The following is a 23,667-nucleotide window of genomic DNA, read 5'->3' on the forward strand; positions in this document are numbered from 1 at the left end:
CATTTAGTGGCACAACCACACCGACAAGTCCTAATCTTTTTCTTTTTTTTTTTGAACAAATACAAGTCCTAATCTTAGGAAGCCCCACCCACTAAGCAATTTGTGAAGGGACCGTTGTATCCAAAAGAATTTTTCACAAGCCTCTTCTTAAATAGATTTTTCCGAGCACTCATTTTAAAGAGAATTTGCTGTACATTTAGAGAATTTGTTCTCCGACAAAAGATATTTTCAATCACTATAGCCTGTGATAAATACAATTTTGAATAATAAAATAGCATACCTTTTTCTTAACAAAAACCTAACTCGCTCCATTAATTACACGCAACAATTTAATCAAAATATTGAGAAGAGGTTTATCAATATGGTGCTCGGAAGATTACATGCAATCATATAATTAGTGAGACATTAGATTTTCTCGTCTGCTCAAGTAACGTCATTTAACTTTTTTTCGTACATCAACTCCATTTAAATAACAATTTGAGATGGAGTACAAGTTCAACAATCCGTCATCACATATTCATATCGAAGCAAGAACCAGAATGCAAAAGGTATTTGCCTACACATACTTATTTATACTAATATTTAGATACATAAAATATATTCAATACATATTAAAAATATTGATCTTTTTCAGGTAAGCAGCTCACTGACACCTGAAGGTGAAGGAAGTTGCTTAGTTTTTCTTTTTATTTTTAAACTAAACTTTTTATTATTTATATTTATAATCATCAATGCATCACTATGACATGCCCATACACAATTAGTATTTGACCACTTTTCCATAATGCTAGATTTGAATATTAGGTGACGAGTGATGTTAGAAAGAACAACTACTTGAATTATATTTTGGAAATAATATGATATGAAGTTGATGGTTGGACTCTTTTATTAAATCATTAAATAAATAATTCAATCATTAACCGGTAATTTTCTTAAATGCATGGAAAAAAAATTGATAATTTTCTTAATCCAGGTGGTAAACAGTTTCACAATATTGTTTTCTTGTGCACTTGCTCATTGACTCTCTGTGTAAAGAATTATGAGACATGTCATGTGTGGGTTGCTGGGCACCATCAAAGGTTGCTTTTGAGAAAAGCAGGACATGCGCTTTTGCGTTGCAGTTGCTTTATTTACAAGGCAGTAGTAGTAGACACAGTTCCACCCCACTCTAAATCCCACCAACCTTTCACCTTGCGTGTCGATCTTGAATGTTAACGGCCTATTTAGTGTTAGAATTTTGATTAAGGATTTCTAAATGAGTAATACCAGGTAGATTAAAATTTTAAACTAAATTTGTAAAATATATGATGTATCATTAATAACAAATAAGCACGTTAATCAACATTTTGACGATAATTCAATCATCAACAAACATGTCATATGGTTTATAAAATTTGGTTTAAAAAGTTAGTCGCCTTAGTATTAGTATTACCTATCAAAATACAACTTATTAGTCAAAACTTCATTGGTCATGTTAATATCATTCTTAATGATTTCTTTTAATCTTCACAATTTTGTTTGCAAAACTGATGTATTAAGGGGGATATAATGTTGGGACTCTGAATCACATTTTCTTTTTGAAGTTGCAATCTGGATTAACTTATTAATTGAGCATTTATATAGTCTAACGTTTCTCCCATTCAATTAGCTTATTCCTTATTACATAGTAAACAGATAAAATTCAGTTTTATAGCCGTTATATCATTTACATTCAGCCATTATGGGATTGTTAAAGCAATATTTATGATATCATAATGTTCTAATTGAGCTCATAGTTGTAGCTTCCATTGTTCCAACCTTGGGTGCAATCTTTTGTGGTTTTTTTTTAGTACAACGATATATTTTACACTAAGATGAGAGGGAGTTCGGCTAAGGCACATAATGAGCAACTTAAGTTGGTATCGAATTCGCCATCTGCGAAATTCGAACCTAAGACCTCTCACTTACAAGTAAAGAGGAATATCACCAGACTATAGTACTGAATAACTAGTTCTTTTGTGTTATGTGTCTCATCAATCAAGTAATGAACAAGATAAATTACGTCTATTTTTTTTTAACACTTCAATTTGTAAAGTCACGGCAAAAGGCCAAGAAACTCTCACTAATCGCTTTATTAAACCCTTCCTTAATCCCCTTTTTAATTCTCTTAATAATTTCTTGTTAGTTAAGATAAGTGTCCCGGAAAAATGTAAGTATCTCGCCTCCTTTCTAAGGTAAACTCAGCATACCTTTCAGGCTTTCACCTTGCTTAGAAAAGTGATTGTATACAATTGGTTACTTCTAAAATTTTATCCACTTAAATTTGTAAAAATCCGGCGGAAACCCCCAAAACCTTTCACTATTCACTTTTTAAAAGGGCAATATTAGAGGGACAAAATTTACAAACTAAATATGTGTCACTAATAGGAAACGCTTAAGTAAATAAACTAATAATCAGTTTCCATACCTTTTAGTTTCCAAAATTTTGTCTATAAATTTAGTCACTCTAACGTTACCATTTTTTAAAACGTATTTTTAAAACCCTTTTTTAATTCTCATAATAATGTCTAGTTAGTGAGGAGACAAACTATCCCTGCAAAAGGTAGGCATCTCATCTCCTTCCGAGTACTAATTAGGGAGAGATCAAGAACCCATGCATTCACATGGGAATGAATCAAATACGCAAAGCAAAAACATGCAGTAGAGAACAAATTCAAGCAAAGATTAATAATGAAGGTGATGAAATCAGTGGGGACTGGTAGTTGGAATGCATGGGGTCGGCGACCCTAAATAAAGTCAAGTTGATAATCGATTCCCGATTGAAATTAGCTTTTGGCTTTGGTGAATAGTGCTTTAAGACTGACTTAGTGATTACTTTAATCCCTTAATTATTAGTTGTTTTTTTTCTTTTCAAAAAGGGAATCGGCTGGTGGCTTCACCACAATAATTCATCTTTTCGGGAATCGAGAAGACTCATAGAGGCATTTTAGCCTCCTCTTAGTCACCATCGTGTGATTCACCAGCGGCAGAAATCGAACCCAGGACATGCCATGTGGAAGACGGGTTTGAAATTCGTCCTCAACTACTGAGTCATCCCGTGATCATTTATTAATTGTTAAATGGAAAGATTAATCTAGCTAATCATATAGTTCCACATCTAATAGTTCCCCGACAAGACTGAGAAATTTCCAACTAATAAATTGACAATTTACCTCATTTAAGGTTCCTTCTGTGGTTTTGTTTCCATCTCAGATCTAATAAGATACACTTATCAAGCACTCTGACTACTAGTGGTTAGTCATATAAGTATGATCAACTGTCACATAATGGAAGTCGGTATCATGGAAGCTAGTAGCTGTCCGAATCTGTTCTTATGTGTCGAGCAACCTAGGTGATCGATTATTTTAAAATTAGAAACACTACGTGATAATGTGATAGTTACACGACATGAACTTTGAAAAGTGATCAGCTGCACTTGAGTAAGTTCATATTCATGAACATTACAGTCTTAGGATTCTAGAAAATGTGTAGGAGATGAATGCAATTAGGGTTTTTGGAGAAAAGTTGGAGTCTCAATTTCACTAAATTATACAGAACATAAATTAAACAAACTGGGAAACTGCACACTCTAGCACTCTGTATGTACATGCTAAACAATAATCATAAATAATTTAAACCATTATACAAGCAAGGGAGAAGGAAGAAAATGTGAGGACCGCTGATATTACAAAATCAGTATCTGCCATGGGACAGATCTGCTGTAGTTTGGTATAATCATACTTTTAGCTGCTGCGCGTGGCAGCTCAGTCTTGTCCGTTGTTGAATCCATCATACGGCTTGGTGGACTTACTTGACTTTCTCTTCAAGACTACAATCCAAGTAATTGCTTCCAATAACAATGCAATTGCGCCCAATGCAATGATCACAATTATGTAAGCGGATTTCCAATGCTTAGCAGGATTTAGTATGTCTAGGCCTTTGAACACATTTATAATGCCCAGGACGAGAATCGTGTATCCGAGACTGTGGTGGTAGATGTTCCAGTAGAACCTGAACTTGTGCTCCTTCTTCGGCCTCAAGAACAATGCGAAAATCTGTAAGATCCAGAGAAGGAATTCGGATTAAATGAAAGCAGTCCAAAATTAAGTACCACGAACAAATTAGTCAGCCTTGTTTTGACACAATGCTGCCTTCAGTAGCTATATGAAGATTGCATCAGAAAACAGAGATGATCTAAATCCAAATCTTCATTAGTAGATTTATCACTTAGCACTAAAACATCATTATAAATTATTATAAATTTGTAAACTAAGTTGTATGAACTACATTAAGTTAGTGTAGGTAAAACTAGAATGGAATTTTGTAGACATAAGCCACATTGACTAGAACGGATGTGCTCTCCTTATGAATCAGAGTTCCGATCCCCTTCTCGCAGTTTAGATTATCAGTTTAGAGTAAAATATTGTTTGTATCAAGAGAAACAACGAATGGAATTTACCTGCAGAGTTGCTAAGGCAAACAGGGAGATTCCGATGTTGCGGTGATGGGTGTAAACCACCCCTTTGGACTCACTTCCGAGCTTAATTCCTGTGGCCCAGCCGGCGACACCAATTGCATAACCAGATACCTGGCAGAATATATGAAGATAAAACCAAGCTGGATCGGCAGAAGGAAAAGCCCTTAGGTATCTTGCCACGATGATTCCAATTGGAAACAACAGTCCCCAACTCACAGCATTCAAAATTCCATGGATCTGAATCACACAAAAAAGGAATAAACTTTGTCAATTTTGATTAAAACCCAACTCAAATCTAGCTCAGATTCTCACAACTTGCACAAAATCAAAACCAAATCTTCATTAATGCACACTTTCACTTTACTCAAAGTTATAATCTTTAAGCCACTACTCAAATAAAGCAACCTTCTTTTCCTTCTAAAGATTCTCGAACTTTTTTCCTAATTGTCTGTAGTTCAAGTGGTTAAGAGTTTACTCTTACACGTGACTGATTAATAACATTTATCCATATATACAACTCGTATAATACGATGGGTTAATAACGTTTACCCCACAAGCAATATCCTGAATCTAAATCCTCTCATCCATGTCGCTTGTATAAAAAGAGGAAAAAGAAATCCCAACATTAAAAATGGAAATTTAGAGATTCAACTCACATTTCTCTTCTTCATCTTCGAACCCCCGCTGGCGGTTGTGGTGGTGGTGCCGCCGGTCAAGCTCAGAGTCCCTTTCGCGTTAAGATTCGGCGTGAGGAAGTCGTGTTTAGCCGGAAACCCATCGGTAACAGAGGGTCCCACCTGCCAAACCTGGTTCACCGTCTTCTTCTCTACCTTCAACTTCGCAAACAGCCTGTAAACGCCGCCGGACGACTCGGCGGCAGTGTCCCACACGTCGAACGACAGTTTCGACTCCACAATATCCTTGTACGAGCTGATGCTGAGGGTTTTAACGTCCATAGAGCCGTCGGACTTCTTGTAGGCGAGGAGGGTCTGGGAACCAGGCATCCCAGTAGCCTTCGGGTTGATGGCCCAGGCGATCCAGCCTTCGGTTTTAGAGGGTGGGGCGATGAAGGCGATGGAGAGGGTGGAGTTGGCGGGGTCGTAGGTCCAGTGGAGGAAGGAGCTGAGGACGGGGAGGTCCGCGCATTTCGAGTAGAGCTTGTTGTTGGTGAAGGTTTGGGAGGTGCAGGTGAGGGAAAGCGCGGGTGAGATTAGCAAAAGGAGGGTGAGTGGTAGAAATATTGGGAGAGAAGAGGAGGAGGAAGAAGCCATGGATGAGTATAACTGCTAGGTGGTGGTTGATGAACAAAGGGTTTCCACTAACTTTGGCGCAGTTTATAGAGATTGACAGTTTTGAGAATTATTTAGGACGAATAGAGTGCGGGTGGATCTACTGTATACAGATGGACTCAGCCATTTATACATTACCACGTGGGCAAAACTTAATAGACGGGGTTAAATTGCACTAATAGCTTCATTATTTTTTTTCTTGCATTTTAGTCCCTGAAGTTTCATATCATTAGCAACTCAACGTGGCCAACCCAGTCTGTCTAATCTAAAAGCATTTCTAAAGAAAATGTCAAATTTCAAACATCAAAATGATATTTGATGGCTTATGTGATAATTTGACATTTTGTAAAATATTTTGCTTCCTCCCCCTCGATATGTTAAATAATAATGTCATTTGATAATTCTTTTTTATCTTTTTGTGGGGTCCAATAATTGAGGCAACAAATCTAATACTTAAAAATACATAACAACATTTATTATATATTATATAAATCTATCAAAAATTATTTTAAAAAAATTGACATTTGCTGTCAAATTTGACAGCAAAAGACTTTGCCTTCAATTGACTAAGCGTCATGTAAGAAGCTAAAAGTTCACTTGGAGAGAGTTTGCTATCATTTTTTACTGTTGTATGTCTATATGGCAATTTTAACATCTCCTTTGGAGATTCTCTAATGAGGCAAAATTTCGTCGAAGTTGGATATTTAGGTTTTTATTTTTGTCTTTATAATTCTCTTTTTCATTTTCGTCCTTCAAATTTGTTATGTTTTCACTTTAAAACCAATTTGTCAACTAAACTCTTTGCATCTTTGTAGTTTAAGGTATGCAACAGTTTGGTCTATATCTTTCAAAAATTACACTTGAATACTTTGAAGTTACAATTTTGTTAAAATTGGGTCTATGAAAGAGTCGTCCCTCTCCTTGGCATTGAGCATACATATCAGTTTCATTCGACCTACACAAACATCAACTTCATATCAGACTTATTAAACCAAAAATAATTTGTTTTAAATGGATAATAGAGTAAAATTGGGGCAATAAATAAACCCAAAAATGAACACGACCAACTTTAGGGAGTAAATGCGAAACTGCATCTTTTAATACATTTTAGAACATTTGGATTTATTATTAGAAAAGAATCTGGTCGATTTTAATTGGGAATTTTGGGATTCTATGCCTACCCTACAGCGATTTTTAGCCTACCAGATGTGACTGGAATGAGCTGATGCAAGTTTTAGGTCACGATGATATCAAGTTTCATTCTTTTATGTTAGAGAACTGTTATTAACATTTCAAAAATCTCGTTCTACACTGTTTACAAGTGTATTTTTCTTTCTAATTATGGAAAGTTTGGAGTGTCAAATGAGATTATTAAAGTGATAATAACAAATTATTCAAGCAAATTAAAATTATTTGGCTAGTTGATCGAGAGCAAATTCCGAAACCCTCAAACTTTGTTTGGTACTTTTATTACATCTTGTTAAAACATATAAATTTCACAGAGGAGATCCAAGATTAAATATCGTTAAATTTTTGGGCGTGGTAAACATAATATGGGATGCAACAACACATGCAGCACTTCAAGCCAAAAGAATTGTTTATAATCCCGGTAAGAAAACAATTGCTGTTGAAAAGTCTGATAGCAATGAATATCCACAGTATGTTAGCAAAAGTCTTTAGCATGGGCAGAAGTTTTCAATGCCCATGCAAAGTAAAAGTTGAATACATAGAGATTGTATAGTCAGACGAAGTGTCGTAAATTTCAAAATGCATTAACTGCATCAGTTTGGAGTTACTCTATAAATAGAGCACTCCGCATGTTTTCAAGGAACAGAAAATATAAGAAGAAGCAAACGAGAGAGAAATATCAGTAACATCATCTATTTCTCTGCCTTTTATTTGTTATCCTCTTGTGCTATAGTTTTAGTGTGGCATTTTACATCTACCTTGCACCTACAATTAAAAAGGTTATTCCTCTAACTTTGACCTATTTATAACACGTTATCCGCACGAGTCTCTAAATATAATTATTCTCTCATCTCTCTTCGCCGAACAAACGAAAGAAAGAAAAAATGTTTCCTTTAAGGTTTTTACTGTTCATCTTCTTCCTTTGCCTCAACTGCGCCGTATACCCTCGCGATGAACTGTTTGCTCCATGTCTGCTCTTAGTTCTCAATCTAACGGTTACATACATCTTTGATTACTTGTTTGGTGTAGAGATTGATTACTAACCCAATATTTATTTATGTTAATTTTACTGCAATCTAAGATGGTGCTGTACAATCGCCCATCTTGAACTGCAAATTTATTCTTACTGCGATCCAAGACGGTGCGGTATCATCGCCTATCTTGGACTGCAGATTTAATTTTACTGCAAATTTTAGGTGGAGCGGTATAATCGCCCACCCTACCCTACATATATAAATTTACCTGCTGTTTAATTTCATTGCAATTTTAGGTGGTGCGGTATAATCGCCCACACTGATCTGCATATTTAATTTTCCTGTTACTTGAGTGGTGCGGAATAATCGCCCATTTTATATTACATTATTTCAATGAGAATGGTGCGGTACAATCGCCCTCCTCATTCACCCTGAAAATCTCGAGCCAGAAGTTTCGAGTGCTTATCATTTTGGCCTGAAGATCAAAATGAAAAATTTGTAAGAACCAGAAGTTCTAATATCATATTCCTCCAGGAATACATATTATTGCAAGTTCATACACATCTCATTTTCTTTCAGAAAAGAAAATGGCGAACTTGGCGAAGCTTGAATTTGTTGCCCTGGAAATTACCGGGAAGAATTACCTGACCTGAGTACTGGATACCAAGATCCATCTGGAAGCAGGGAATCTTGGAGATACCATCAGGGAAGAGAGCAACTCATCCTCTGAAGATCGGGCAAAGGCCATGATTTTCATTCGCCGCCATCTTGATGAGGCGCTAAAGAGCGAGTACTTAACGGTTGAAGATTCGTTAGCTCTCTGGAATGCCTTGAGAAACAGATACAATCACCAGACAACGGCATAATACAATTTTGCATTGTTCAAAATTACCTCTCAGATGAAGTTCTGTGGGGATATTATTACTGAGGAGCATATGCTAGAAAATACTCTCAGTACATTCATGCCTCCAACGTGCTCCTGCAGCAGCAGTATAGAACGCGAGGCTACACTGAGTACAACCAGCTGATATCTGTGCTCTTAGTAGCTGAACAGAATAATGAGCTCCTGATGAAAAACCATCATTCCCGACCTACTGGATCTGCACCATTCCCAAAAGTGAATGCTGCTTCCCTCGAAGTGAACGCCACATCCTCTGGTGGTGATAATCATAAACGAGGATGTGGCCACAAACGAGGTCGATGAAATAGGAAAGATAAGAACAATGGAGTTCAGTTTCACAACCAGGTTCCGAGGCATAATTCAGGCCCGAGCTTCAAAAATACGAATCGCCACAAAGGCAAAGCTCATATGAACAATGCTCCTAGAAACTCTAAAGGAGCCTGCCATAGGTGTGGTGGCAATGGGCATTGGGTGCGTACTTGTCGTACCCCAAAACATCTAGTGGATCTGTATCAAGCCTCCCTCAAGGAGAAGGGTGTCGAGACCAATTTTCTCGACCAGGCTAGACCAATGGATATACCTGATCCGGTGTTTGACTTATTAGGGCAGTTGAACACAACTCATCTAGATGTTCCAGACTTTATTGTGGAAAGGGGAAATGAAGTATACCGGTCCGATTAAAACATTGATGTACTTTTATTATGCTGAACTTGTAGTATTTCAGATTCAATAAAAGTGACATGTAAATTTTCTTGTTATAACTTGCTTTTAACTCTGATTCTCTTACTCAGAGAGCATGGATAAAAACTGTGGTTATTCTCAGAACATGAGAAATGGCGGAGATATTTGTCTTGAAGACAGTGCAACCACACATACAATACTTCGTGATCGAAAGTATTTCTCAAGCTTAATACCTACAAAAGTAGGGGTAACAACAATATCAGGACCTTCAAATGTAATTCAATGTTCAGGGCAAGCCCAGATTATGTTATTAAATGGAACAATATTGTCCATACAGAATGCATTGTATACCACTCGATCTACTCGAAATTTGTTAAGTTTCAAAGACATATGTTTAAATGGATACCACATTGAAACAAAAAGTGCAGAAAATGTGGAGTATCTATGCATTACCTCCAATGATACCCAAAAGCGTATATTGGAGAAGTTGCGTGGTATGTCGAGTGGATTGTATTATACATACATAAGGAAAATTGAATCACATACTGTCATAAACCAGAAGTTCATTGATTCAAAAGTTTACATGCTTTGGCATGACCGTCTGGGTCATCCAGGATCTACCATGATGCGTAGGATCATTACCAACTCTAATGGACATCCATTAGTGAGCAGACACATTGCTGCCTTAAATGATAACCCTTGCAAAGCTTTTTCTCAAAGGAAGTTGGTAATTAGACCATCACAACTAAAGGTTGATGCTGAATCCCCATCATTTCTGCAAAGAATTCAAGGGTATATTTGTGGGTCTATTCAACCATCATGTGGACCATTTCGATATTTTATGGTTTTGGTTGATGCATTTACCCGATGGTCACATGTTTGTCTCTTGTCTACTCGGAATGTAGCCTTTGCAAGATTTTTTGCTCAGATAATTAAGTTACGAGCACAGTTCCCAGATTATCCCATTAAGTCAATCTGACTTGATAATGCTGGTGAATTTACGTCTCAAACCTTTGATGATTATTGCATGACATTGGGCATTGATGTTGAACACCCTGTTCCTCATGTCCATACTCAAAATGGTTTAGTAGAAACATTGATCAAGCGACTTCAGTTAATAGCTCACACTCTGCTTATGAAAACCAAATTACTAGTCTCTGCATGGGGACATGCCATCTTATATGCTGCATCATTGGTTCGATTGAGACTTATAGCCAACCATCAATACTCTTCAGTACAACTCGTGTTTGGACATCAGCCAAACATTTCCCATTTACGAGTTTTTGGTTGTGCTGTTTATGTGCCTATTGCACCGCTGCAACGCACTAAAATGGGACCTCAGCGTAGACTGAGAATTTATGTGGGTTTTGATTCACTATCTATAATTAGATATTTGGAACCCTTGACAGGTGATATGTTTACAGCTCGTTTTGCTGATTGTCACTTTGATGAGACAATTTTCCCGTTGTTAGGGGGAGAAAAGACCGTTCCAAAAGAACGGAAAGAGCTAACATGGGTTGTTCCCACCTTGTCTCATTTTGATCTTCGCAGCATTCAATGTGAAACTGAAGTGAGAAGGATTGTTCATCTTCAAAACATTGCCAATCAAATGCCGGATGCATTTAATGATGCTATGAAAGTGACAAAATTACATATACCAGCTGCAAATGCACCTGCAAGAATTGATGTCCCTGTTGGACAAAATAAAGTGGTAGCGAATGATTCATCTGGTGCACGCCTGAAGCATGGTAGACCCCAAGGTTCAAAAGATTCAGCCCCTCGAAAGAGAAAGTCGAGGGCATAACTGAATCCAAATGAAATCATTCAGGAAGAGAAAATGAATGATACATCCACAATTCATGATTCTGGACTTCCAGAAAAAGAAAATGTCCTTGATGAGACATATGTCCCTGAAAAGACAAAAGTACATGAAAGCAAAGAAATCTCTATAAATTATGCATGTACAAATGAATTGTGGGATCAGAATGAAATAATCATTGATGATATGTTTGCATTCGCAGTAGCCACTGAAATCATCTTAAGTGATGATATTGAGCCCCGCTCTGTTGATGAATGCAAACAGAGATAGGATTGGCCTAAGTGGAAAGATGCAATCCAGGCAGAATTAAATTCCTTGGAAAGGCGTAATGTTTTTGGACCAGTAGTCCAAACCCCGCCTAGTGTAAACCCTGTGGGTTACAAATGGGTATTCACAAGGAAACGCAATGAGAAAAACGAGATCGCAAGATACAAAGCACGACTCGTTGCACAAGGTTTTTCTCAAAGACCTGGAATTGATTATGAGGAGACACACTCTCCTGTAATGGACGCAATTACGTTCAGTTACTTAATAAGTTTAGTGGTTTAAGAAAGACTTGACATGCGACTTATGGATGTCATCACTGCGTATCTATATGGAGAATTAGATACTGACATCTATATGTAAGTCCCAAAAGGACTTAAGTTTCCTGAAACAAGTAACAAAACACGAGATATACTCTCGATCAAATTAAGGCGATCATTGTATGGTCTGAAACAATCTGGACGAATGTGGTATAATCGTCTCAGTGAGTATTTGATCAAAGAAGGGTATATCAACAATGTTATTTGCCCTTATGTGTTCATAAAGAAATCCAATTCTGGATTCGCTATAGTGGCAGTATATGTTGATGATATGAATCTAGTTGGAACTCCTGAAGGGCTCAATAAAACTGCTGAATATCTGAAAAGCGAATTTGAAATGAAAGACCTTGGAAAAACAAAATATTGTCTCGGCCTGCAGATCGAGCATTGTGCTAGTGGAATTTTGGTCCACCAATCAGCTTACATTGAAAAAATTCTGAAGCGATTTGGTATGGACAAGGCTTATCCACTAAGCACGCCAATGGTCGTTCATTCTTTGGACATTAATAAAGATTCATTTCGTCCAAAAGAAGATGATGAACTGGTCCTTGGTCCAGAAGTACCATATCTGAGTGCAGTAGGTGCTTTGTTGTATTTAGCACAATGTACTACATTAGATATAGCTTTTTCAGTTAACTTGTTAGCAAGGTATAGCTCTGCTCCAACAATTCGTCATTGGAAGGGTATTAAAGATGTATTGCGATACCTTCGTGGGACAACAGACATGGGTCTCTTCTACTCAAAGAACTCCACAGATGACCAGGTCCTTATTGGATATGCAGATGCTGGCTTCCTCTCTGATCCGCATAAAACCCGCTCACAAACTGGATATGTGTTTAAGAATGATGATACAACAATCTCATGGAGCTCAACCAAGCAAACATTAGTTGCTACATCTTCAAATCATTCAGAAATACTTGCTTTACATGAAGCAAGTCGTGAATGTTCTTGGTTAAGATCAATGATCCATCATATTCGGAATTCATGCGGTCTAGCTTCGAAGACAGACAACCCAACTGTCATCCATAAAGATAATGCAGCCTGTGTTGCCCAAATGAAAGAATGATTCATCAAGGGCGATAAGACTAAACACATATCTCCAAAGTTTTTCAGTGCTCATGAGCTTCAGAAGGCTAAAGTTATTGAAGTCAAACAAATCCGTTCAAATGAAAATCTGGCAGACTTGTTCATCAAATCTCTACCAAAGTGCACATTTCAGAAGTTAGTGCAAGGCATCGGATTACGTCGACTTACCAAACAGCTAAATTTGGAGAATGCAGAATCAGGGGGAGATACATATCAAGGGGAGTATCCATGATACATGCTTGTTGTACTCTTTTTCCTTCGATTAGGGATTTTCCCACTGGATTTTTCCTATCAAGGTTTTAACGAGGCAACATAGGCATACTTGACACTATATCAACGATTCAGGAAAAGTTGTACTCTTTTTCCTTCGCTATGGTTTTTTCCCGTTGGGTTTTTCCAAGCAAGGTTTTAACGAGGCAACTCATATTGATATGTGGGCATCCAAGGGGGAGTGTTGAAAAGTCTGATGGCAATGAATGCCCACAGTATGTTAGCAAAAGTCTTCAGCATGGGCAGAAGTTTTCAATGCCCATGCAAAGTAAAAGTTGAATACATAGAGATTGTATAGTTAGACGAAGTGTCGTAAATTTCAAAATGCATTAACTGCATCAGTTTGGAGTTGATCTATTAATAGAGCACTCTACATGTTTTCAAGGAACAGAAAATATAAGAAGAAGCAAATGAGAGAGAAATATCAGTAACATCATCTATTTCTCTGCCTTTTATTTATTATCCTCTTGTGTTATAATTTTAGTGTGGCATTTTACATCTACCTTGCACCTACAATTAAAAAGGTTATTCCTCTAACTTTGAGCTATTTATAACAATTGCATATATGATTGCTACAGTAGAGGGTTGCGGGTTTGTTGTCCCTGAATGCCTGTCCTGCTGATGTCTCCCTATCTAATTTTTCGACATATGTCCTTACACTTATCAGAGAATTGACACTTTTAAGTCTTATTAAAACACAATTATAAAATAAAATAAAAAATACACTCGTCTTTTTACCCAGTTCGTTGACATAGCTACCTCCTACATACCACCAAAAACACCTTCATTCTTTGTACCCCTCTTCAACATCTCATCACACAACATGGAAAGCACCTTCGTCAATCTAAATGATGTATGTGGAGCCAAAAATAATCAAGAAGAATTTGGAGACGACATGTGGATTTTTGGGTGAATAAGACAAAATTACCCTCGAGGCATATCGGAACTTCCACGCGCAAGTAACGGACAATCACGACTCAATCAAGGTCAAAGGTGATCAAAATAGATATTTATTCAAAACCTATTTCATCCATCCTCATCAAATCCTCCCCACAAGGTAACCCTCAATTATTCATGCAAATTAGGATTAATTACCTAAATTAATTGATTAATTTCCTAATTAATTTTCTAATTGATTGCAAGATATTATTTTTGACACACCCCGATCGAGATCAGGGCATGCTGGCCGTCATGTGGAAGTGACGTAACCATGTGCACAGTGCGGAAGCTAATAAAATAATAGTGGAAATAGTAATACGAATAAATAAAAACTGATTTTACATAAAGAAATAACAAGTACGACGTTAAGTTCAGAGCATAAGCCTAAAGTAGTCCAAATGAAAATGACGCGACAACAGTACACCCGAAGGTGGCCCTACGCTGGTGATCGTCTGTCAGAAATGCCGGGAAAGTCCTCTGGGGAAAAACCACCAAACCTGCTAGTCAACTAGAACCTAGAAGGGCGCAAAACAAAAGAGTGAGTGTGCAAAAACAAAGCTTTTCGAAAACCATTTAATAAATACGTTCTAACCCCTCGCTGTAAAACCTGTATACTTCCCAGAAAATAGATATACGTATATATATAAATCATGCTCAAGAATATGCCATGCCAACATCTCAAAGTAAAATGCAAGTGCTCAGGTATAAACATATCACTGTCATATAATCTGGCAGCCGGAGTCACCTAACGTGACCTGTACGACTGAATCTAGAGCTCAAATCTCAATCTCACTAATTAGACCTGCACACGAGTCGGAACCACCTAAAGTGGTCTGTACGACAGGCCTGGGTGTAATATATATATATACGCTCAAGTGCTACGATCACGTGAAGGCTGGGCGAATAATCGCGGGTCACCTACGAGTCGGAACCACCTAGAGTGGTTTGTACGATAGGACTGTGCACCTAACTTGGATCCAAGCTGAGCGTGTGATGCGGGAGGTAAACATCACGTGAAGGACTGTGCCTAACTCTGGGCGGGAGCACTAACACCGGGGGTGCAGGTTATGAGCTCTCTAAGCATCTCCAATCACTACTGAATGTAAACATGAATAACACTTACCTGGCACTTACCTGTGCGTCCACAACACCAAATATGCATATATATATATATATATATATACACACACACACACACACACACACATATAACAACTAATAATGCAACTAACGATGCATAAACAACGGTAATATAATGTATGGCATATAACGAATAAACATTTCAATCAATTTCTGGGAAAATATATGTATATAGGTATATACAGAAAACCAAAAGCCCACTCAATGGTATGTGGAAGGGTCGTAGCCCCCCTGCCTCGAGTGACCACGCTCGTCCTCGGGATAGGTATCACTTATATGCGAAACAACTACAAAAACGTTAATTTTAATACACATAACCAACCTTTAGAAATAACTTCTCATACAATACTCAAATGGGGTGTATGAATACACCAACGTAATCTACTCAACCTCAGGAACATCCCCATATTTTTAAAATAATTTTTCACCATCGCACGCGCCCCCACGCGCCGGCCACGCGCAGGCACGTGCTTGGCACGCTGACGGCGTCAGTTGACGCCGTTAGGAATATTCCGTTATCCCTAACAGATTCCGTCAACGGCGTCAGGAATATTCCGTCAGATTTGACGGAATATTTCGTCGTCTTCTCCAGCGCCGTCGCTCGGCGCCGGAAAACTGGGAATTTTTCAAATCGTCCTATCTTCTTCGTTTTTCAACCAAATTTCACAAAATTGGTACCAAAATGAAGCTTACAACGAGAGGAACACAATCATACCACTTTCAAGGGCTAAAATCCACGAAATCTCACCTGCAAAATCACCCCAACTCGTGCCAACCTCGAAACTCGTGATCTCGACGTCCAAAACCTTCAAACGAACCACCCCGAGCCTCCTAGGGACCTCACCAAGCTTCCTACAAGCTCGAAATTCCCTAAAATGTGAGAAATCACGTGTGCATGAACAATACCAAAATCGGGCATCATGAGTTCGACGTGAAAATGAATGTATTCTTACCTGAAATGGGTATGGTTGGACTCCTACAAGCCTCACAAGCCAGAATATGTGCTTGGTTTCTTCGATCTGTGAAAGTTTGATGGATTTTGGGTGTGGTCCATACAAAGGATATGAAAAATGGGAAAGGGAAAGGCACGGGGGAGGTGCAGGGAAAGGGAGAAAACAGTGAGGGAAATGTGTGGTCCACCATTAGCCAACAACCAACCAAAAATAACCACAAAATGTAAAGAAATCGAACTAGGGGCAAAATCGTCTTTTCATGCGTACGTTTTTAAATTTCCCGGGACGGGCTGTCACAATTTTGACATAATATCTTGCAATTACACCCAAAAACCACCATAAACCGAACCCTGTTTCTCCAAATAAGGGCCAGCCACACCCTTATAAATAGTTCCCATTTCTCCCAAAAACCTAATTCCAACTCTCTTGCAAAATTCTCCAAATTTCTCTAAACACTTTTCCCTTAAATCCTAACTTTGGCATTGGAGGTGCTTCGGCCAAAGCCCCCCCATTCATTGTGGGCGCGTAAGGCTCTTGACCTTAACCTAAGGTGTTAATTGTTTTGCAGGTGCAATTTCGTCCAAGAAGAAGAAGGCGGAAATTTGCATCCACAATTTGGTGCTTTCATTGAGAGTTTGAGTCACACATTCATAGAAGACTCTCGCATTTAAGGTTTTTCGTTTTCTTGTTCATTTGTAGATTTTTCATACGTTCTTATTCTTGAAATTTTTATTTATAAAAATTCTTAGATAAAACGTAAAAGAGAAATACAATGACAAGAGATTCGGAAACCTTGACGAACGGAAATTCCGACGTTCAAGAAATATGACCACGGGGATCCACAAGACTCAACACAACGATGAATAGAGCGGCACCACCATAGCAACCACCACGGTAGCCACCCTCGGCAAGGTCCACGGCGCCACGACCACGACTCAAGTTGTGCCATTCAAGCCCACATGGGCCCAAGCCCAAGGCGAGCTGACTCGAGCCATTCAAGCCTAATGCGAGCCCAACACGTTACTGAGTCGAGCCCTAGCCTCACACCCACATGCGCCACACTCCGAGCAGCCCACCCCCGTGGCTTTCCAAGCAGCCCAAATCTGTCCAAGACCGGTTCAACCATCCCGGCTCCAAACTTTTAGGCCAACGATTGAACAAGGAACATTTTCACCTCATTTCTCAGTTGATTTAACATTTCCCAACTCAAATCTCGTTCCCGGAGTCTACCGCACTTCCACTGCTTAAGGAGATGCATTCCTTCTAAGCTCTTCCAACCCAAATAGAGAACAACACTTGTCTCAACAAGTCATAGAGTTGACGAGCGCCCTCATACAACAAACAACCTTGGTGAATCAGATTTTGTAGCGCACTGAGATGCAACGTGCCTCAAACGAGGTGTCCTGAAGTAGAATAAGGGTAGACGAAGAACCTCTCTAGCAGTGTCCAGGTAAACAGTCACTCGACTAACCACAAATTGAGCTTTCGGGCAGTGTACATTCCCGACTGGGCCCCTGAGATAGCGTGTACTCCCATCTTAGCGCGCGAATGAGCGTGCATTCTTGACTAAGCCCATAAACGAGCATACATTCACGGTTGGGGCCTCACTTCGATAGTCAACATGAGCAACCTTATAGGCGAAATGTTCATTCACGGCTAAGCCCGTAAGGAGCATCATCCACCTCACATCGAAGTAGGCAGCACAAATGATAGAGAGAGGCAATCACTCAGTACGGCTCAAGTTCAACCAACAACCTGCTATTAATCATGCCTTCCGTAGAGTTATATATACAAATGCATTTAAACGCTAATCAATTACTAACATAATGTTGTCTTTTTAGGAAAACCAGTGGATTCTCAAGAGGGGCTTCAATGTACAGAAGAATTCCAAGATCTTATTAGCTATTCATAATTTTACATAATAATTTAGATCAAATATTGATGAGAAATAATATATATATCAAATTAAAATCTCTGAAATCTCTTTGTTTTGTTTTTTCTCTGTGTAGCAGACGTCATCAGCATGGAAGATGGCTAGCTAGGATTGGAAGGGTTGCTAGAAATAAGGATCTTTATCTTGGGACATTGAGTGAGTGATTTTTCAGACTTTATTTATGTTTTTTCGTATCTAAAAAATTTCCTAATATTTTTAATATAATCAGCAAACCCACGATTTCATGTACTACTAGCTATGCTTGGTTTTTGTATGATTCCCATTATTTGAGGCATCTGGGTAAAGTTTTGTTCAAATTAGGAAAATCAATTTAAACTCAAGCTTCTTTACAAGTTTGAGTAGAGATTTTAGTCTGGTAATGATTAATAACTAAGATAGAATTAGGGTAATACATGTACTTAGACATACCAATCAGTCTACATTCTGTGAACACATATGACAACTGAGGGGTTTAACCCTCAATTGCAATCTCATTCGTAGAGCTTTTGTTGTCCCAAGACACGTGTAATTTTGTGTTTACACCATACTAAACAATATTTTTTTCATATGTTGAATCGAACTCTTATCTAATGTACATTCCCCAGAGATAAACGCACACAAATTTGATGACATCCTATAAAATTGCCAAAAAAAAGGTCCTTTACAACTCATGCAAAACCAGACTTCTTTCCCCACAGAAACACTAGGTAAACTCAATCTAATCCTTATTTTGTTCATAATATAATTTTATTGTGATACAATTTTGTTTCATGTATTTCAATCTTTTTCTTTTCCCTTGCCTAGGATACCTCCTTTAAACAACTTTTCACATTCTTCTAGAACATGGTGTTTACATCTTCTAAACATTTTTTTAGCAATTTTTAAACTCGCAGCATCGCGTGGGCTTTACTTTCTAGTATCTACTAGATCTTAAGAGTTTTCTTGTGATATTAATTTGTGAACTAATTCAAAAATCAAATATAATGAAAGATTCTTCTTTTTTTTTTTAATTAAAAATTCATAAGTGAATGTCTAATCAAAAGTCTAAAAGGTATAAATAATTTTAAAAAAAAATTAAGTTGGAGGCTGAAACGACCCAGATGGCAGAAATTCATCGTATAACAAGGCGAAGCAATGTATTTGACTCATGACATCATTCCTTTTTGAAAATGTATCACGTGCCCAAATTGAAACTCGGACACCAAATTTGCAAATTTCCACTAGGTCCTTTTGTCTTCCAACTGTCTATTCCCTCTTCGATCCATTGTGTCGTTTGTTCTACATCATAAGTGGGAGAGAGAAAGTAGAAAAGCAAAATTATGGTTCCATATGGGTGAGGGAAAGAAAAAAAAAACAACAAAAACTTGTTTATGATAAATTATTTGAACACTTTTTTTTTTCTTTTTTAATATAGTTTTATTTATGTATAAAAGAGTATAATAGTAATTTTTTAGTTTTTAACTGACAAATAAAGTTCTATTAATATATAGTTTAAATACCTTGAGTGAATTACTTCCTATATTAGTGGACACTCCTTTCTTTAAAGAAAAAGAGAAAATAAAATGTGGTTTTGGTGCGTTCCAATTGTTTATGCAAAAGGGGCCAAGAACTACTGGTAGTAGCTAGCCAACTTCCAACTAGAGGATGCCTCATTTTATTGATACGTTAAATTCGATGGGTTACGTGGGGGACACAAAAGTAAAGGCAGTGGGACTATTGGACTTACCCGGACAAATTTTTATTTATTTATTTGACAACTGTTTTTTGACGGTTTAAAATTTTAATTTTACATTATTTACAAGTGTATTTTTTATGTAAAATAAGAATTTTTAAGTACTAATAATAATTTTTATTTATTTATTAATGACCCATAATTTTTAACTATTTTATTACAAACATTGTTCTATACTAATTTACATTAAGTTGGCATAGGAAGAGTTTGAATCCTAGCATCCCCACATTACCCTTGCGACTATTTGCATGATATAGGGTTTTTATCACCATTGATTCTTAACATTGATCAAACTTATCATTTTGATCCTTTACTTTCAAAATCAATCAATGTCGTCCCGTACATTCACCACTGTACATCAATTTGGTCATTCCGTTTAGATTCCATCAATTATTTATGTTAGTTTGCATGTGGAACCCACAAATCCAATAAAATGGTGACACGTGAATTACACAAAAAAAGAGTTTTTATCACAAATGGTCTCTGAAATTGATCAAACTCCTCATATTGGTCTTTGAATTTCAAAAATCAATAAATTTGGTCCTTGACTTTCACTACCGTATATCAATTTAGTCATTCCGTTAAAATTTTGTCAATATTTTTTTGTTAGTGTGGTAATATGGTCCCACTAGTCCAATCATATGGAGTCACATGGATTAACTATAATTTTTTTTTTTTTTAGATTTAAAACTAAAAGTACCATAAGAAATTAAAAACTAAAACTAAAAGGAAAAAAAAAAAAAAAGACATCATCGTCTTCATCTAGGTATGCTCAAAAAGAAAAGGAAGGCACCATGACACCAAAGCTCCTGTCCTCCGTAAACTCACTTCTCATTCTCTCTAGTTGGTTATAATCCTATCAAATTTGAATTGAATTTGGATTTGATTTTATTGAATTTAGATTGAATTTTATTTTCCAATCGAGATTGTGAGATGCAAGAGAAATGTCAGCGCAGAATACTCGCTAATTGGTTCACTCTAAAAAAGAAATTAGTTTCTTATAATTAATCCACTTAGCACCATATGATTGGATTAGTGGGACAACATTAGCACACTAACAAAAATATTGACAAAATTTTAATGGAAGGACTCTATTGATGTGCAATAGTGAAAGTTAGGGACTAGATTTATTGATTTTTGAAACTCAGGGACTAGAATGAGGAGTTTGATCAATGTCAGAGACCATTTGCGATAAAAACCTTTCTTTTGTATAATCCACGTGTCACCATTTTATTAGATTTGTGGGTCTCACATACAAACTAACAGAATCATTGACGAAATCTAAACGGAATGACCAAATTGATGTGTAGTAGTGAATGTCATGGATGACATTGATTGATTTTGAAAGTGAGAGACCGAAATAATGAGTTGAGCCAATCTCATAGACTATTTGTAATAAAAACCCCATGATATATAAACTTAGCATCAGCCATATGATAATTGGTTATATTCTTTTCTCACTCCTCACACAAATATCTTGCTAGTTCTAGCTATCTTTATTTACTGATTGTTATTCCTCAACTGATTAACTAAAGAAAATAAGTATTATTCAATGTATATATACCTTAGGATCTTCACATTGTGACTATGTGATATGCGAACTTTGCATCGAACATGTGATATTTGGCCATGTTCCTTTCTCACTTCTCATGTGATTATCTCGTTCTAATTATTTATTTCTATTTTATAATATCATAAAAGTTACTTCAGTCTTATAATAATATAATAAAAGTTACTTGTGTTTGAACTTTTTCATTTGCTAATTATTATTAGAAAGATTAAATTTTGAAAAGTAAAGATGTGTCGTTAATAAGAATGAACAGTTTAATAAACCAATTATCAATTTTCATATTATTTAGTTTTCAAAATTTTGTCTTTAAATTTAATCTCTCTAGCATTATCCTTATCATTGTCTTATTTATTCAAAAGAAGTCAAGCCTGTAGGACCCACTAAAATTGCTCAACTATACAATCTTGAAAGAGAATTGTGAAGACAACCCTCTCGACCACCTCCCAATTTAACGTTAATCGAAAATCTCTTCCTGGGAGAGTCTCTTAGGGTTTCTCATCTTTAAAATATGGAAAACCCCAAATGGATAAACTAAAATAACAGTATAGATAAACTAAATCGAACAGCACCTCTCTACGTCCTCACATACCACCGATGTTAATTAATGACCTTCTCTCATCGATCCAAGAAAAATACAGATAAGGAGCAAATAATTAAATCAATGTGGGATTTCACACTATCATGTATAACAATAAGATATTCTTCCATCTGAAAAAAATGCTCAAATTAACCTCCATCTCCACTTCGATTGATCAACATCAATGATTTCAATCACATTAATATTCAGAACAAAATTTTAGAAAACAATGAGAGCTCCAAGAACCAAAAGCGAAATGGAAAACAAACCCATGTTTCCTCCACTCCCAATCCTCAAAGCCCCACCACTACCACTGCCACCAGTGGTGTTAGTCGTGGAGGCACCGCCCGTTGTGGAGTTGGTAGTGCCGGTAGTGGAGTTAGTGGTGCCAGTAGTGGCATTAGCAACCAAGTGCAAAGTGCCAAAGGACACGAGATTAGAGCCGACAAACTCATGCTTTTGTGGGAAACCAGTGGTTTTGTCGACGCCGGGACCCACCTGCCAGACCTGGTTGACGGACTCCGCGTTTTTCGGGACCTTGACGGTGGCGAATATCTTGTACGTTCCGTTGGAGAACTCGACGCTGACGTCCCAGACGTCGAACGAGAGCTTTCCGGGGACGATGGAGGTGTAGGTGCTGATGTTGTAGGTTTTGACAGTTGGGGTACCGTCGGTTGTTTTGTGGGCCAGTAGGGTCTGGGCCCCGGCCATTTTTTCGGACGTGGGGTTGATGGCCCAGGCGACCCAGCCATCGGGCTTGGGGGCGGCGGCGACGAAGACAACGGAGAGGGAGGAGTTGGAGGGGTCGTACGTCCAGTGGAGGTAGGAACCGAGAACGGGGAGGTCTGTGCAGTTGGAGTAGAGCTTGTTGTTTTTGAATGTCTGTGAGGTGCACGTGGCTGCTTGTGCGGCGGGTGAGATTAGCAGAGCACATAGGAGGGAAATGCATGCAATTTGGAGGAGAGAGAGAGGGAGAGAGGAAGCCATTGGAGGAGTGGGGAGATGAGGACCTTGTGGAAAGAAAAAGGGAGATAGATAGGGGGAGAGAGAGCTTGTGTGTTCTGCTGAAACTAAAGCTTGTGGGGGAATTTATATTGGAAAATGATTGTTAGATGTGTATCCGATGTATCACGTGACATGCTGACATCGCGGATCTGCACACACGATAATATATCTTTGTATGGAGTGGGAGATACTAGTTCAAAATAATATCTTTCAAGTGTAGTTGGATATATAATTATCTTCAGATACGTTATTGATCACAAAATAATAAATAAATGGAAGATAATTATATGTAATTAGTATGGTCTCTGAGAACATTTTCCACTCTTGCAAGGAGGCAAAATGGGTAATGCGAACTAAATGATGATTAAAAATTAAAAATGGAAAAGAAAATAGGAGGAGCATGTGGACTACTTGGACCATGGAAGGAGTACCGTCAGATTAAAACAATGGAGCCGTGAATGTGAGTTATATACATTGTACTCTTTTTCTTTTGGGTTGGTGAATGGGGATTGGTGCATTTGGGAATTGATC

General features: G+C 37.6%; 2 protein-coding genes across 2 annotated transcripts; both read right to left on the reverse strand.

Moving 5' to 3' along the window:
• Window positions 1-3,529: 3,529 nt before the first annotated feature.
• Window positions 3,530-5,925, reverse strand: LOC137728927 (cytochrome b561 and DOMON domain-containing protein At4g12980). Its single transcript, XM_068467734.2, has 3 exons — window positions 5,152-5,925; window positions 4,478-4,732; window positions 3,530-4,073 (listed from the first exon to the last, which is right to left on the reverse strand). The coding sequence occupies exons 1-3, from the start codon at window positions 5,764-5,766 to the stop codon at window positions 3,783-3,785; spliced, it is 1,161 nt and encodes a 386-aa protein (XP_068323835.2). The 5' UTR covers window positions 5,767-5,925; the 3' UTR covers window positions 3,530-3,782.
• Window positions 5,926-22,204: 16,279 nt separating this feature from the next.
• On the reverse strand, window positions 22,205-23,205 carry LOC137728928 (auxin-induced in root cultures protein 12-like). The gene has a single exon (XM_068467735.2). The coding sequence runs from the start codon at window positions 23,116-23,118 to the stop codon at window positions 22,351-22,353; it is 768 nt and encodes a 255-aa protein (XP_068323836.2). The 5' UTR covers window positions 23,119-23,205; the 3' UTR covers window positions 22,205-22,350.
• Between the last annotated feature and the right edge of the window lie 462 nt (window positions 23,206-23,667).

Source organism: Pyrus communis, chromosome 10 (genome assembly GCF_041283825.1).
Source record: "Pyrus communis isolate YQ-2024b chromosome 10, ASM4128382v1, whole genome shotgun sequence".
NCBI classification, from domain to species: Eukaryota; Viridiplantae; Streptophyta; class Magnoliopsida; order Rosales; family Rosaceae; genus Pyrus; species Pyrus communis.